The sequence below is a fragment of the Anomaloglossus baeobatrachus genome, chromosome 2 (genome assembly GCF_048569485.1).
Source record: "Anomaloglossus baeobatrachus isolate aAnoBae1 chromosome 2, aAnoBae1.hap1, whole genome shotgun sequence".
NCBI lineage: Eukaryota > Metazoa > Chordata > Amphibia > Anura > Aromobatidae > Anomaloglossus > Anomaloglossus baeobatrachus.
Window position 1 is genome coordinate 461,920,647 of NC_134354.1, and position 13,582 is coordinate 461,934,228.

The 13,582-nt window shown below is 46.5% G+C and overlaps 1 protein-coding gene across 2 annotated transcripts in view; it reads left to right on the forward strand.

Moving 5' to 3' along the window:
* Positions 1-13,582, forward strand: part of PHKG1 (phosphorylase kinase catalytic subunit gamma 1) — a 74,785-nt gene that overhangs the window by 18,022 nt on the left and 43,181 nt on the right. For both annotated transcript variants that reach the window (XM_075336323.1, XM_075336324.1), the window contains exons 2-3: positions 509-617; positions 4,731-4,906. In XM_075336323.1, the coding sequence (XP_075192438.1) occupies positions 535-617; positions 4,731-4,906 (259 nt within the window). In that variant the 5' untranslated portion in view covers positions 509-534. The remainder of the gene's footprint in view (positions 1-508; positions 618-4,730; positions 4,907-13,582) is intronic.

The following is a 13,582-nucleotide window of genomic DNA, read 5'->3' on the forward strand; positions in this document are numbered from 1 at the left end:
TGCAGGTCCGGATCGCTGTTGCGTTGTTGGCCAGGTCTGCCTGTTTGACAGCTCACCAGCGACTCACCAGAGACTTTGTAGCGATCCCAGCCAGGTTGGGATTGCTGGTGGGATCGCTAGAAAGTCTCAGTGTGTAAAGGGGCCTTTAGAGTAATATAAATGTTTAAATCAGAGAAGATGTTTACATTTAATGTTAACGCTGTAGCATTTTAGACAATTGTTTGCTTCCAACTTTGTGGCAACAGTTTGCTCATATAGCCAGGATGGTCAAGTCTCCATTCTTTCGGTCATACAGAATGTATATTTCTGAATAGTCAAGGAAATGATGAATTGAACATCAGAACGAGACGTGTCAAGAGATCAATACCGGATCACAATATATAGAAGAATCATTTTTATGCTATTGTACAATAAAGTGCCATTTATAAATACCATCAAGTAAAGCTCCTTTAAGCACAGTTACTTTTTAGTGGAGGGGTTTCTAAAATGTGGCCTTATTGAATTGCAGGTTTCCAAGGAATATAATAAAGAACGATGACTCGTGAAGACGAATTACCTGACTGGCAGACGTCTCAAGAGTTTTATGAGAAATATGAGCCAAAAGAGATTTTGGGAAGGTAAACATATCAGAGTAGTTATTCTATTCATAGTGTCCCTACTAAAGGGGTTTCACCAATAGGAACATTTATGGCATTTCCATATCATCTCTGGGACCCACATATATATGAAGTGAGCCATGTCCAGACAGAAATTATTGATGAGGTAATCTCACCAATTCAATCCAACCCTCAGTGAGCAATAGTAATTGCAGCATCTGTGAACCCTTTGACGCCCTGTGATACTACACAGATACAGATAAACCCTCCCAAATTTGGTTTAGGTTATGAAAATAAAGTTGCTGCAAAGCTGAAATATTGATCATTTAATGAACACAGAAAGGTCAGATTTTGGCAAGACAAAAGTTTTGTCGCCTTGTCATATAATGCATCCAATCTAGTTTACATCCTCACCTGTGCTCACTAAATGATTGGTTAATTAGTGGGTGTGTATAAAAAGAAACTAATCACCCCAGACCTTAAGTTGAACTGCAACTTGACCTCTGACAACATGCTAAAAATCCACCCTGCGACCAAAGCCTTGATTATCAAGAGGCTGAAGACCAGATCCACTGCAGAGGGGGCTGGCACCTTTAATGTGTCTCAGCGTCAAGTACAAAGAATTAAAAAAAGATTTGAAGAGACTGGAGATGTTTTTGACAAGCCCAGGCAGACCCCGCAATACAACTGCTCAGGAGGAACGTTTGTTGGTTAGAAAATCCAAAGCCAGCCCCTCTTCCACTGCAGTAGAGCTCCAAAAGGCCTGGTCACCTCAAGTCCCTGTGTCAACTAGAACAGTTTGTAGGATTCTGTCTCGAAATGGCCTCCATGGTCGAATCAGTGCCCAGAAGCCAGCACTAAACAAAAGGCAATTAAAAAACCATGTGGCATTTGCCAAGTCCTACAGCCTGATAAACAGATGGACACAGGAAAAGTGGCAGAAGGTGGATTTCTCTGATGAATCTTCAGTTGAATTAAACCACAGCCGCCACAAATACTGCAGGAGACCTACTGGAGCCCATATGGATCCAGAAAACCGTTAAATTTGGTGATGGTAAGATCATGGTCTGGGATTATATTCAGTATAGGTGTGCGAAACATTTGCAAGGTGGAAGGCAAAATCAATAGCCTAAAATATCAAGAAGTATTAGCTACCTCTTACATTCCTAATCATAAAAAAGGTCAAATTCTGAAGCAGGATGGTGCTCCATCTCATCCATCCATCTCTACAACAAAGTTCCTCCTGGCAAAGAATATCAAGGTGCTCAAGGACTGGCCAGCACAGTCACCAGACATGAACATCATTAAGCATGTTTGGGGTAAGATGAAAGAGGAAGCTTGGAAGACAAAACCAAAGAATCTAGATGAACTCTGGGAGGCATGTAAGACTACATTCTTTGCCATTCCTGATGACTTCATCCATAAATTGTATGAATCATTGTTGAACCGCATGGATGCAGTCCCTCAAGCTCATGGAAGTCACACGAAATATTAAATATGGTTCTAATAGCACCACAGCTTCATTCACCAATGTTATGCAACGTATCTTTGTATTAGAAGTTAATTATTTGTTTGAATTTCACATTACTTTCTGTGGACGACAAAACTTTTGTCTTGCTAAAATCTGACCTTTCTGTGTTAATTAAATGATCAATATTTCAGCTTTGCAGCAACTTTATTTTCATAACCTAAACCAAATTTGGGAGGGTTTCAGCTTTCAAAAGAGTAATTTATGAAACCAATGGATGAATTTAAAGTCAGGTTATAAGCTTTTATTTACATAACATTGATAAGTGACAGAACTTTTGTTAGGGACTGTATATACCATAATTTTTGTTTTATAAAACACACTGGATTATAAAACACCCCCTAAATAATCTGAAAAATATGGTAATACATAAGAATACAGTTAGGTCCAGAAATATTTGTATAGTGGCACACATTTTGGCATTTTATCTGTTTAAGAAAATATATTCAAAATACAAATATATAATGAATATGGGCTTAAAGTGCAGACTCTCAGTTAATTTGAGCATATTCTCATCCTAATTGGAGTAAGGGTTTAGGAATTACAGCTGTTTAATATGTAGCTGCCTCTTTTTTAGGGGACCAAAGTCAGACAATTATTTTAAAAGCTCTTTATTGGGTTGCATGGGCTATTTCCTCATTAATACATCATCAATTAAGCAGATAAAAGGTCTGGAGCTGATTCCATGTGTTGAATTTGCATTTGGAAGCTGTTGCTGTGAACCCACAATGTGCGGTCAAAGGAGCTCTCAATGGAAGCGAAACAGATTATCATAGGGCTGAAAAAAAGAGAAATCTATCAGAGAGGTCAAATCAAAAGTTTGGTATATTCTGCTAAAAAAAGAGTTCACTGGTGAGCTTGGGAACTCCAAAACTCCTGGACGTCCATGGAAGATTGCAGAATCCTTTCCATGGTGAGGGAAAATCCCTTCATAACATCCACCCAAGAGAAGATCATTCTACAGGAAGTAGGTATTTTAGTATCTAAGTCTACCATAAAGATAAGACTTCATGAGAAAATACAGAGGGCTCACCACAAGGTTCAAACCATTAATCAGCCTTAAAAAAAGAAAAGCCAGATTAGACTTTGCTTGAAACATCTAAAGCAGCCACCTCAGTTCTGGAAAAGTATACTTTGGCCAAATGAAATTATGGTCAAACTGTACCAGAATGATCAGAAGAAGAAAGTATGGAGAAGGCTTGGAGCGGCTCTCTGTAACACATGGAGGAGGCAGTGTGATGTCATGGGCATGCATAGCTTCCAATGGCACTGGGTCACTAGTGTTTATTGATGATGTGACTGAAGACAGAAGCAGCCGGATGAATACTGAAGTGTACAATGCTATTCTTTCTGTTCAGATTCAACCAAATGCATCAAGGTTGATTAAACGGTGCTTCACAGTACAGATGGACAATGACCCAAAACATACTGCGAAAGCAGCCAAGGAGGATTTTTAAGGCAAAGAAGTGGAATATTCAATCATCAGATCTCAATCCCATCGAGCTGCATTTCATATGTTTAAGACAAAACAAGACCCACAAACAAGCAACAACTAAAGTAATCTGCAGTGGCCTGGCAAAGCATCACAAAGGAGGAAACCCAGCGTTTTGTGACATCAATGGCTTCCAGATTTCAGGCAGTCATTGCCTTCAAATAATTCTCTACAAAATATTAAAGATAAACATTTAATTTATGGAAAATTGAATTTGTCCACTTACTTTTGAGCCCCTGAAATGAGGAGGCTTTGTAGAAAAATGGTGGCAATTCCTACACGTTTCAAAGGATATATTTGTTCAACCCCTTTAATTTAATGTGAAAGTCTACACTTGAATTGCATCTCAGATGTTTCATTCTAAATAAAAAATAGTGTCATGCAGAGCCCAAATCACAAAAATTCAGTCACTGTCCAAATATTTCTGGACCTAATTATGTTTATTGTACATTTACAGGTAATAATACTTTTTAACACTGAGAATTCCAATGTTTTATATCAGTGATTAAACAGTTTAAACATGTGAAATTGAGTTAAATTTATAACATACTGTATATGTTAATGCTTAAAAAAAATAGAGCATAAAAATAATCTTTAAAAAAATTCAAGAAGTTTCTCTAAAACCTCCTCATGGCATAAAATCCAGTTGTATTCTGAAAAAAGAAAAAGCTGACATAAGTTTCAAGTATCTAAAACTACTCAAAAAAGAATGTAGCCCAAATATACAGTTTATATTTAGATGCATCCCCAAATAATAAGCTAATTACATAATGTATTTTTCCTGGTATATCCAGTGATTACCGTAACTAAAAATTAGTAAAAATTCATTACCACCATGAGAAATTAAGAATTACATGGGTTTCATTGAAATCAATGGATTGTCCATACAATGTACAGACATGTCAGGTCCTCAAAGCAAGAGAGGCTTTTTGCACGCGACTATGGCTATTAGATAAGGCACCTACTGATCCTGACCATCCTTTTAGGCTACAAAATGTTCTAAGTGGATAGTGAATTAATGAGCTTTTATTTCTGGACTGTGCACTAATAGAATTATTATTTTAATAATCTGTATTTTTCTATTTCTTCTTGACATTTTCTCCACTTCTCGTAGAGGAGTTAGTAGTGTGGTACGTCGATGTATTTACAAGTCCAGCAGGGAGGACTTTGCTGTCAAGATAATTGATATCACTGGTGACCATTTGACACCGGAGGAAATTAAGGAGCTTCGAGAAGCTACCATAAAAGAGATTGACATATTGCAGAAGGTCTCGGGTCACCCGAATGTCAGTAAGTAATAACTTTTATGTTGATAATCTAGAAATACTTTGTATCTTGTATTTATGTTGATAATCTAGAAACACTTTGTATTTTGTGATATGTAATTGAATATACAGTATGTAACATCAGGGCAATAACCTGCCCCACAATAGGATTGACAATCAACGGGAAACATGTTACATTTACAACAGCTAGATGTGACTTTGGAGTTCACGTGTTTTTTAAATTCTCTTTTATATAATATGGTCAAATGTGTGTTGTGTTAGGGCAGGGTGGGAACTTTATTTTTTTAATTTGCCTGCTATCTTTGGTCAAACATTTGAACTAATGCGATAACTGGAACTGCTTTTCTTTGGTGAAACATGGGCTGTTAGGTGGTATTATTGATGATGTTGGTACTTGCAGCTACTTTTACCGGTTTGTGTTAGTTTGGATTATAGTAAATCTTTATTTTTCAAATCTTTATTTGGTGTGCCCTCTATTCAACTCAAGACACAACCATTAATGTCAAAACCGCTGGCAATAAAAGTGAGTACACCCCTAAGTGAAAATGGCCAAATTGTGCCCAAAGTTTCAATATTTTGTGTGATTGCCATTATTTTCAAGCATTGCTCTTGGGCATGGAGTTTTAGAGTGTCACAGCTTAAAATTGGATTCCTTTTCCACTCCTCCATGACGGCATCACAGAGCTGGTGGATGTTAGAGACCTTGCGTTCCTCTACTTTCCATTTGAGGATGCCACATAGAGGCTCAATAGAATTTAGGTCTGGAGACATGCTTGGCCAGTCCAGCACCTTTACCCTCAGTTTCTTTAGCAAGACAGTGGTCATCTTGGAGGTGTGTTTGGGGTTATTATGTTGAAATATTGCCTGTGACCTAGTTTCCGAAGGTAGGGAATCAATCTCTGCTTCTGTATGTCACAGTACATGTTGGCATTCATAGTTCCCTCAATAAACTGTGCTTCCAACAGCTGTAAGCACTCATGCAGCCACAAACCATGACACTCCCACCACCATGCTTGACTGTAGCCAAGACACACTTGTCTATGTACTCCTCACCTGGTTACCACCACACACGCTTGACACCATATGAACCAAAGTAGTTTATCTGTGTCTCATCAGACCACAGGAGATGGTTCCAGTAATCCATTTCCTTTGTCTACTTGTCTTCAGCAAACTGTTTGCGGACTTTCTTGTGCATTATCTTTAGAAGAGGCTTCCTCCTGGAACGACAGCTATGCATACCAATTTGGTGCAGTGTGCGGCATATGGTCTGAGCACTGACAGGCTGCCCCCCCCCCCACCTCTCTAACCTCTGCAGCAATGCTGGCTGCCCTTGTGGCGCCCCTGCGGCCCCAGTCACTACAGAGTATTGCACCTCAGTTAAGGTGCGGTATTTGCCTCGGGTAAGGAGGGGGCTAATCACCGGTGTTCCACATTCACACTTTACATACAGCTTAGGAGCCTTCTCACCGGGGAGCTGGACTAGGGTAGGCAGGGGCTTGGCCATCACAAAGCATGGGAATTTCCCTATCACTAGGACAACCACCTGGGGGGCAAGTTCCACTTGGGGTAGAAGTAGGAGCAACTCACACAATCTTCAGCCAGTCTACCCGGGACATCAGTTCTGGTGACACGACACCCCCATCTTCTCTTCATCTTTTTCTTTCACGGGGCCTAAGCTTGGAGTGGAACACTCAGCCCGGGTTCCTCACTGCTGGAGGGGCAACTCTTACAAAGAACCTTTTCCAAACACCAGTGGCTTCTTCCAACTTATCCGAGGTCGTCAGAGTCACAGTGGTGACCAGTGCTACTGCGGCAGCAACCGTGTCACTTAAAGAACTGTGAATAAAGACACCTTTAATCGCAGCTGCCGACACTCTGACTCTTATTACCGTGCCCTGCGCCTCGGCGCCAATGGCCACCGCCAATACTACTACTCCCCTCATCATCCTCCCCGGGGCCCACTCCACCTGTGGGGAGAGACACCATCTCAGCTGCTACAACCATCCGCCCTGGAGGACAGTGACAAACAAACATCCACCTCTTAACCCCCCTTTTGTTGTGGACACCTCGGGGCACGAAGCCGGGCAGGGCCACCCGTGACATCCCCAGAACCGACACCACCGGCCCGGCGACGATTAAGGTTAACCCGCTGCCCTCTGGGTGTCACACACTCACACATCTATTTTGAAAAGACGCTGAGCACGTGCCACCAACTTCTTTGGTCAACCATGGCGAGGCTTGTTCTGAGGGGAATCTGTCTTGTTAAACTGCTGTATGGTCTTCTCCATCGTGCTGCAGCTCAGTTTAAGGATGTTGGCAATTTTCTTATAACCTAGACCATCTTTACATAGAGCAGGGGTGGGGAACTTCCGGCCCGCAGGCCGTATGCAGCCCGCAATGGTAGATTCCCAGGGACCGCAGTGATGGGGCAGCAGCCGCATCTTGCTGGTTGCTGGCCTTTTAAAACCCCGCACAATGCGTTCAATGCTGAACGCTGCAATTCCTATACAAAAGGACTATGTCCCCATGCTGGCACTGGCTAGCGTGAGGATGTACTTTGTAGGCAAGGTAGGCGCGGGGTAGGTGCGAGGTATGCTCCAGTCCAGCAGAAGAAGAGCGATTGCCCCATCATCTCCCAGGTCCTACTGTGCCCGCAGCGGTCCCTGGTGGCAGCAGCAGCGCTCTCTGTCCCCGGCGGCAGCAGCACACTTTGTGCCCGGTTTCAGCAGTGCTCTCTGTGCCCAGCTTCAGCAGTGCTCTCTATGCCCGCAGCCTCCCCCAGGTCTGTCTGTCTGCCTCCAGCCTCCCCCAGGTCTGTCTGTCTGCCTCCACCCTCACCCAGGTCTGTCAGTCTCCCTCCAGCCTCCCCCAGGTCTGTCTGTCTGCCTCCAGCCTCTCCAAGGTCTGTCTGCCTGCCTCCAGCCTCCCCCAGGTCTGTCTGTCTGCCTCCAGCCTTCCCCAGGCGTGTCTGGCTCCAGCCTCCTCCAGGTCTGTCTGTCTGCCTCCAGCCTCCCCCAGGTCTGTCTGTCTGCCTCCAGCATCCCCCAGGTCTGTCAGTCTGCGTCCAGCCTCCCCCAGGTCTGTCTGTCTGTCTGCCTGCCTCCAACCTCCCCCAGGTCTGTCTGTCTGCCTCCAGCCTCCCCCATGCGTGTCTGGCTCCAGCCTCCTCCAGGTCTGATGTCTGCCTCCAGCCTCCCCCAGGTCTGTCTGTCTGCCTCCAGCCTCCCCCAGGTCTGTCAGTCTGCCTCCAGCCTCCCCCAGGTCTGTCTGTCTGCCTTCAGCCTCTCCAAGGTCTATCTGCCTGCCTCCAGCCTCCCCCAGGTCTATCTGTCTGCCTCCAGCCTCCCCCAGGCGTGTCTGCCTCCAGCCTCCTCCAGGTCTTCCTGTTTGTCTGCCTCCAGCCTCCCCCAGGTCTGTCTGTCTGCCTCCAGCCTCCCCCAGGTCTGTCTGTCTGCCTCCAGCCTCCCCCAGGTCTGTCAGTCTGCCTCCAGCCTCCCCCAGGTCTGTCTGTCAGCCTCCAGCCTCTCCAAGGTCTGTCTGCCTGCCTCCAGCCTCCCCCAGGTCTGTCTGTCTGCCTCCAGCCTTCCCCAGGCATGTCTGGCTCCAGTCTCCTCCAGGTCTGTCTGCCTCCAGCCTCCTCCAGGTCTGTCTGTATGTCTGCCTCCAGCCTCCTCCAGGTCTGTCTGTCTGCCTCCAGCCTCCTCCAGGTCTGTCTGTCTGCCTCCAGCCTCCCCCAGGCGTGTCTGCCTCCAGCCTCCTCCAGGTCTTCCTGTTTGTCTGCCTCCAGCCTCCCCCAGGTCTGTCTGTCTGCCTCCAGCCTCCCCCAGGTCTGTCTGTCTGCCTCCAGCCTCCCCCAGGTCTGTCAGTCTGCCTCCAGCCTCCCCCAGGTCTGTCAGCCTCCAGCCTCTCCAAGGTCTGTCTGCCTGCCTCCAGCCTCCCCCAGGTCTGTCTGTCTGCCTCCAGCCTCCCCCAGGCATGTCTGGCTCCAGTCTCCTCCAGGTCTGTCTGCCTCCAGCCTCCTCCAGGTCTGTCTGTATGTCTGCCTCCAGCCTCCTCCAGGTCTGTCTGTCTGCCTCCAGCCTCCTCCAGGTCTGTCTGTCTGCCTCCAGCCTCCTCCAGGTCTGTCTGTCAGCCTCCTTCAGGTCTGTCTGTGTTCCCCAAACTATGTCTATGCCCTCAGCAATGTTTGTGCCCCCCAGCTATGTCTGTGCACCCCAGTGATGTATATACCCCCAGTGATGTCTGTGCCGACCAGTGATGTTTATACCCTCAGTGATGTCTTTGCCCCGCTGCTTCCCTAGTGATGTATATGCCTCCCAGCCCTCCCATGCAATGTTTATGCCCCCCCAGCTATGTTTGTGCTCCCCATCAATGATGTATATACCACCAGTGATGTATGTACCCACCAGTGATGTCTATGAAAACAGCCATGTCTATGCCCCGCAACTTTGCTAATGATGTATATTCCTCCCAGCCCTCCCCAATGATGTATTTGCCTTCAGCATCTCCTTTGATGTCTATGCCCTCATTCTCCCTAGTCATGTCTATGCCCCCCAGCCTCCCCAGTGATCTATATTCCTCCCAACCCTCCCCTAAGATGTATATGCCCCCATCCCCTCCTGTGATGTACTGTATATACAGCAGTCACAACCAACTGAAACCTGGAAAAGCAGTTGTGAGAAGCAACAAGATTAATATCACTTAACATCACAGCTGCACCAAAAAATAGAAGCTCCAGCCGTCACAGTGAGTTAGTTGTTTGACCAAATATATTAGGGTAATTTTCAAGTTGATAATTTTGTGCAGCCCCCGAAGTGTGGTAGAAATTTCCAAATGGCCTCCGGCAGAAAAAAGGTTCCCCACTCCTGATATAGAGCAACATTTTTTTTTCCGATCCTCAGATAATTCTTTCCATGAGGTGTCATGTTGAATTTTCAGTAGCCAGTATAATCGAGTGTGAGTGATATCACCACATTTAATACACCTGCTCCCCATTCATACCCTAGACCTTGTAACACTAATGCGTCACATGAAGGCGAATGGCTGATTGGGCACAATTTGTCCATTTTCACTTAGGGGTGTACTCACTTTTGTTTCCAGCGGTTTAGGCATTACTGGTTGTGTGTTGAATTATATAAAGGGCACACCAAATTTACACTGTTGTACAAGCTGTACAGTGACTACTTTATGTTATTTCAAAGTGTCAGATCTTCAGTGTTGTCCCATGAAAAGATATATTAAAATACTAGCTGTACTACCCGGCTTCGCCCGGGTTATTAACTGTTGTTAACAAAATAGAATGTATTAACATTCCCGGGATAGAATCTATAAATAGAATGTATTAACGCCCGGGATAGTAACTGTCTCTCTGTTTCTCTCCCATTCTCTGTCTGTCTCCCACTCTGAATATATCTCTCTGTCTCTCTATCTCTTTGTCTGTCTGTCTCTTTCCCTGTGTGTCTCTGACTGTCTCTGTCCTTTCTCCGTCTGTCTTAATTTCTTTCCCTGTCTGTCTATCTATCTCTGTCACTTTCCCTGTCTGTCTCTTTCCCTGTCTGTCTCTTTCCCTGTCTCTCTTTCCCTTTCTTTCCCTGTCTGTCTTTTTCCCTCTGTCTCTTTTCCTGTGTCTTTGTCTGTCTCTTTACCTGTCTTTGTCTGTCTCTTACTCTGTCTGTCTCTTTCCCTTTCTTTCCCTGTCTGTTTCCCTGTGTCTGTCTCTTTGTCTGTATAAAAATTAAACAAGGGAGCGCATGTGAAGGTTCTGGGAGATAGCGGTGAGGAGGAGAAAAGGAATCTGCTCACCTGATATGGTTGTGCAGCCCTTGCACAACCACTGTATAAGACGGGAGTGTGGTGTCAGAGCTCTTCTAACCTGTTAGCCCACGATGTCCATCCAGGGAAGCAAATTCCTGAAGAGCTGGTCACATGACAGATCACTGGGCGTCTCTGGTAATCTGACCTCCGTATCAAGCAGCTCTTGCCGTGAACCCACAGAGGGGAAGATCAGCAGTAAAGTATAGAAACACGGTCTGATAGAGCGCTAAGGAGGCCACAGTATTAGATTAATTTTTTTAGAATTTATTGTTTTCTATCAGTGGCTGATAGAAAACAATAAATTCTAAAAAAATTAATCTAATACTGTGGCCTCCTTAGCGCTCTATCAGACCGTGTTTCTATACTTTACTGTCTCTTTATCTGTGTCTGTCTCTTTCCTTGTCAGTCTGTCTCTTTGTCTGTGTCTGTCTCTTTGTGTCTGTCTATTACTCTTTCTATGTCTGTTTCTTACCCTGTCTGTGTCTCCCTCTTTCCCTGGCTGCATTGTGATGCGCCAACATTCCATATAAGGGCGTGGCTGCGCATTCTTCTGACGTTCTGGCTGCACTGTGGCTCCCAGCTCCATTCGCTTTAATGGAGGCAGGTTTTTTGGCGAATAACTGTAAAGCGCGGGGTTAAAATTTCCCCTCAAAACATAGCCTATGACGCTCTCGGGGTCCAGAAGTGTGAGTGTGCAAAATTTTGTGGCTGTAGCTGCGACGGTGCAGATGCCAATCCCGGACATACATACATACATACACACATACACACATACACACATTCAGCTTTATATATTAGATTTACAGAAATGTAACTTTTGTGATATACTGTAGTTGCCTTCCAATTAGTGTTCCATAAAAGACTGTATTTTAAGTAGTGGTGGTCTCCAAAAGTGAATGCGTTAACATCTGGTATTGGCAAGGCAAGGTTAATGGCAGAATGCGGACTGCAAGGGCAAACAGTTCCTTGTGGCAACAGTACCCACACCCAGCCAGGTCCCCATATTTCATGTAGCGTGCAGTGGTGAAAAAGACACAGACCTCGCCCATGACTACTGCCCCACACCTTGCTACACGGAGATAGACGATCAGGAGGTGGTGATATAATGGAAACTGTTTCTGCTAGAAATCGTTAAAATTTACATGATTTTGTCACAGATATTCAGCAGTTTTATTTGTTTAATTAAATAGCTAATGTAGCGCCCCTGAATACATCCGGGTGCTACAGGGACATGACCTGTCAGACAACCCAGTGTGTTGGTCTAGCTGGAACAGGGCTACCCACCTAGGGTGTCAGGCAGACTGGTGGGAGGGATGAAGACAGACGAGAGACAGCTCTCAAAGTGAGAGTGTGCTGGCCTGGCAAAACCATGTTGTCACAGGAGACTGCATCCATCTTCAAGATGCAGGAATCTCTCCGCCTTGTTCTACCAACACAACCCCACACACAGGTACAAACACCAGCCGCAAAGCCTAGTCACCCCCCCCAGGACAATAGGGACACACCAGTGGTCGGGGCCAGGCAGATGGTGACACCCACCTAGGGGTCCTGAGGTGTCAGGGGAGGGAACACAGCAGTTGAGCCTGGACAGAGGAAGTGAGAGGAGTGAAGTGGTAGTTGGGGGTTGTAGCTCCCGGACTACCTGAGCTGACTAGGTGGCAGACGGCAGAGCAGGGCCACAGGCGACAGAGATCCGGTCACGGAATACCTTAAGTGGACCGGGGCAGGGTTGTAGCCCGCCGATGCCGACAGCGGGAATCCGGTCCGGAGGCCGTGCACAGTCGGGGTGCCTGGACCCTAGGGCAAGGACAGCTTCAAGCCCCTTGTCAATTAGCCAGCAAGGGACAAGATTCCACGTCTTGTCCCACCAGTAAGCCCAGATAGAGCGAGACGGAAGCCCAACACGGGGGATAGGGCGTCTGCAAGTGCCTGCAAATATCCAAAGGGTCAGATTTCGCGGGCCACAGCTCCCACAGCAAACACACCGGGAGCGGACTTTTCCCGTTGCTGATGGAGCGGGGCAGCAGGATGGTATCCCCTCCACGGGTAGGGGAGGTGTAGTCCCGGGGCCGAGGTGTAGGTGGTGTGCAGTGCTGGGGCGCCGTCTGCAGGCTGGACCGGATGACACCGGTGTACTCACTGTTTATAAATAAGTCACACAAAGTCCAAGTAGTAAACCAAGTGCCGGATACCGGTAGCCTCCGGAGGGGCGTACTCGGGTCCCGCACACCGGTTGACAGGACAGGGGCCCTTCCTCCTGCACTTCAGTGTTTTGTCTTGTGTCTTGACTAGTCCGCATGAAACGAGAAAAGTCCGCTCCCGGTGTGTTTGCTGTGTGTGGCTGTGCGGGACCCGAGCACACCCCTCCGGAGGCTACCAGTATCCCGCACTTGGTTTACTACTTGGACTTTGTGTGACTTATTTCTAAACAGTGAGTACACCGCTGTCATCCAATCCAGCCTGCAGACGGCGCCCTATCACTGCACACCACCTACACCTGGAGGGGATACCATCCTGCTGCCCCGCTCCATCAGCCCCGGGCGTCCCATACAAAGGCAGCAGCGGTGTTACCAACAAATCACCGCAACTCATGGGTGGCGTCACTGACAAACTCTCTCCCCTGTAAATACCCCCTTACTATACAGTTGTGGGCGGCGGGCTGCTGCACGATCCCCGGATCTGGCTGCCACTCGAGCCACAGCCGTGATCCAAGCGCCTCGGGTAGCCTTCCCTGCCGTGGTCTGCGTGCCCCCGCCAGACTCGAGGAGCTGAAGTGTTAGCTCCCGGGGAGCTAGAAAGACCAAAGTTGGGTCGCAGACAGTGGTCCGGGACCTGATGAGTCTGTGACCGGGTTCAGGGATGTCGG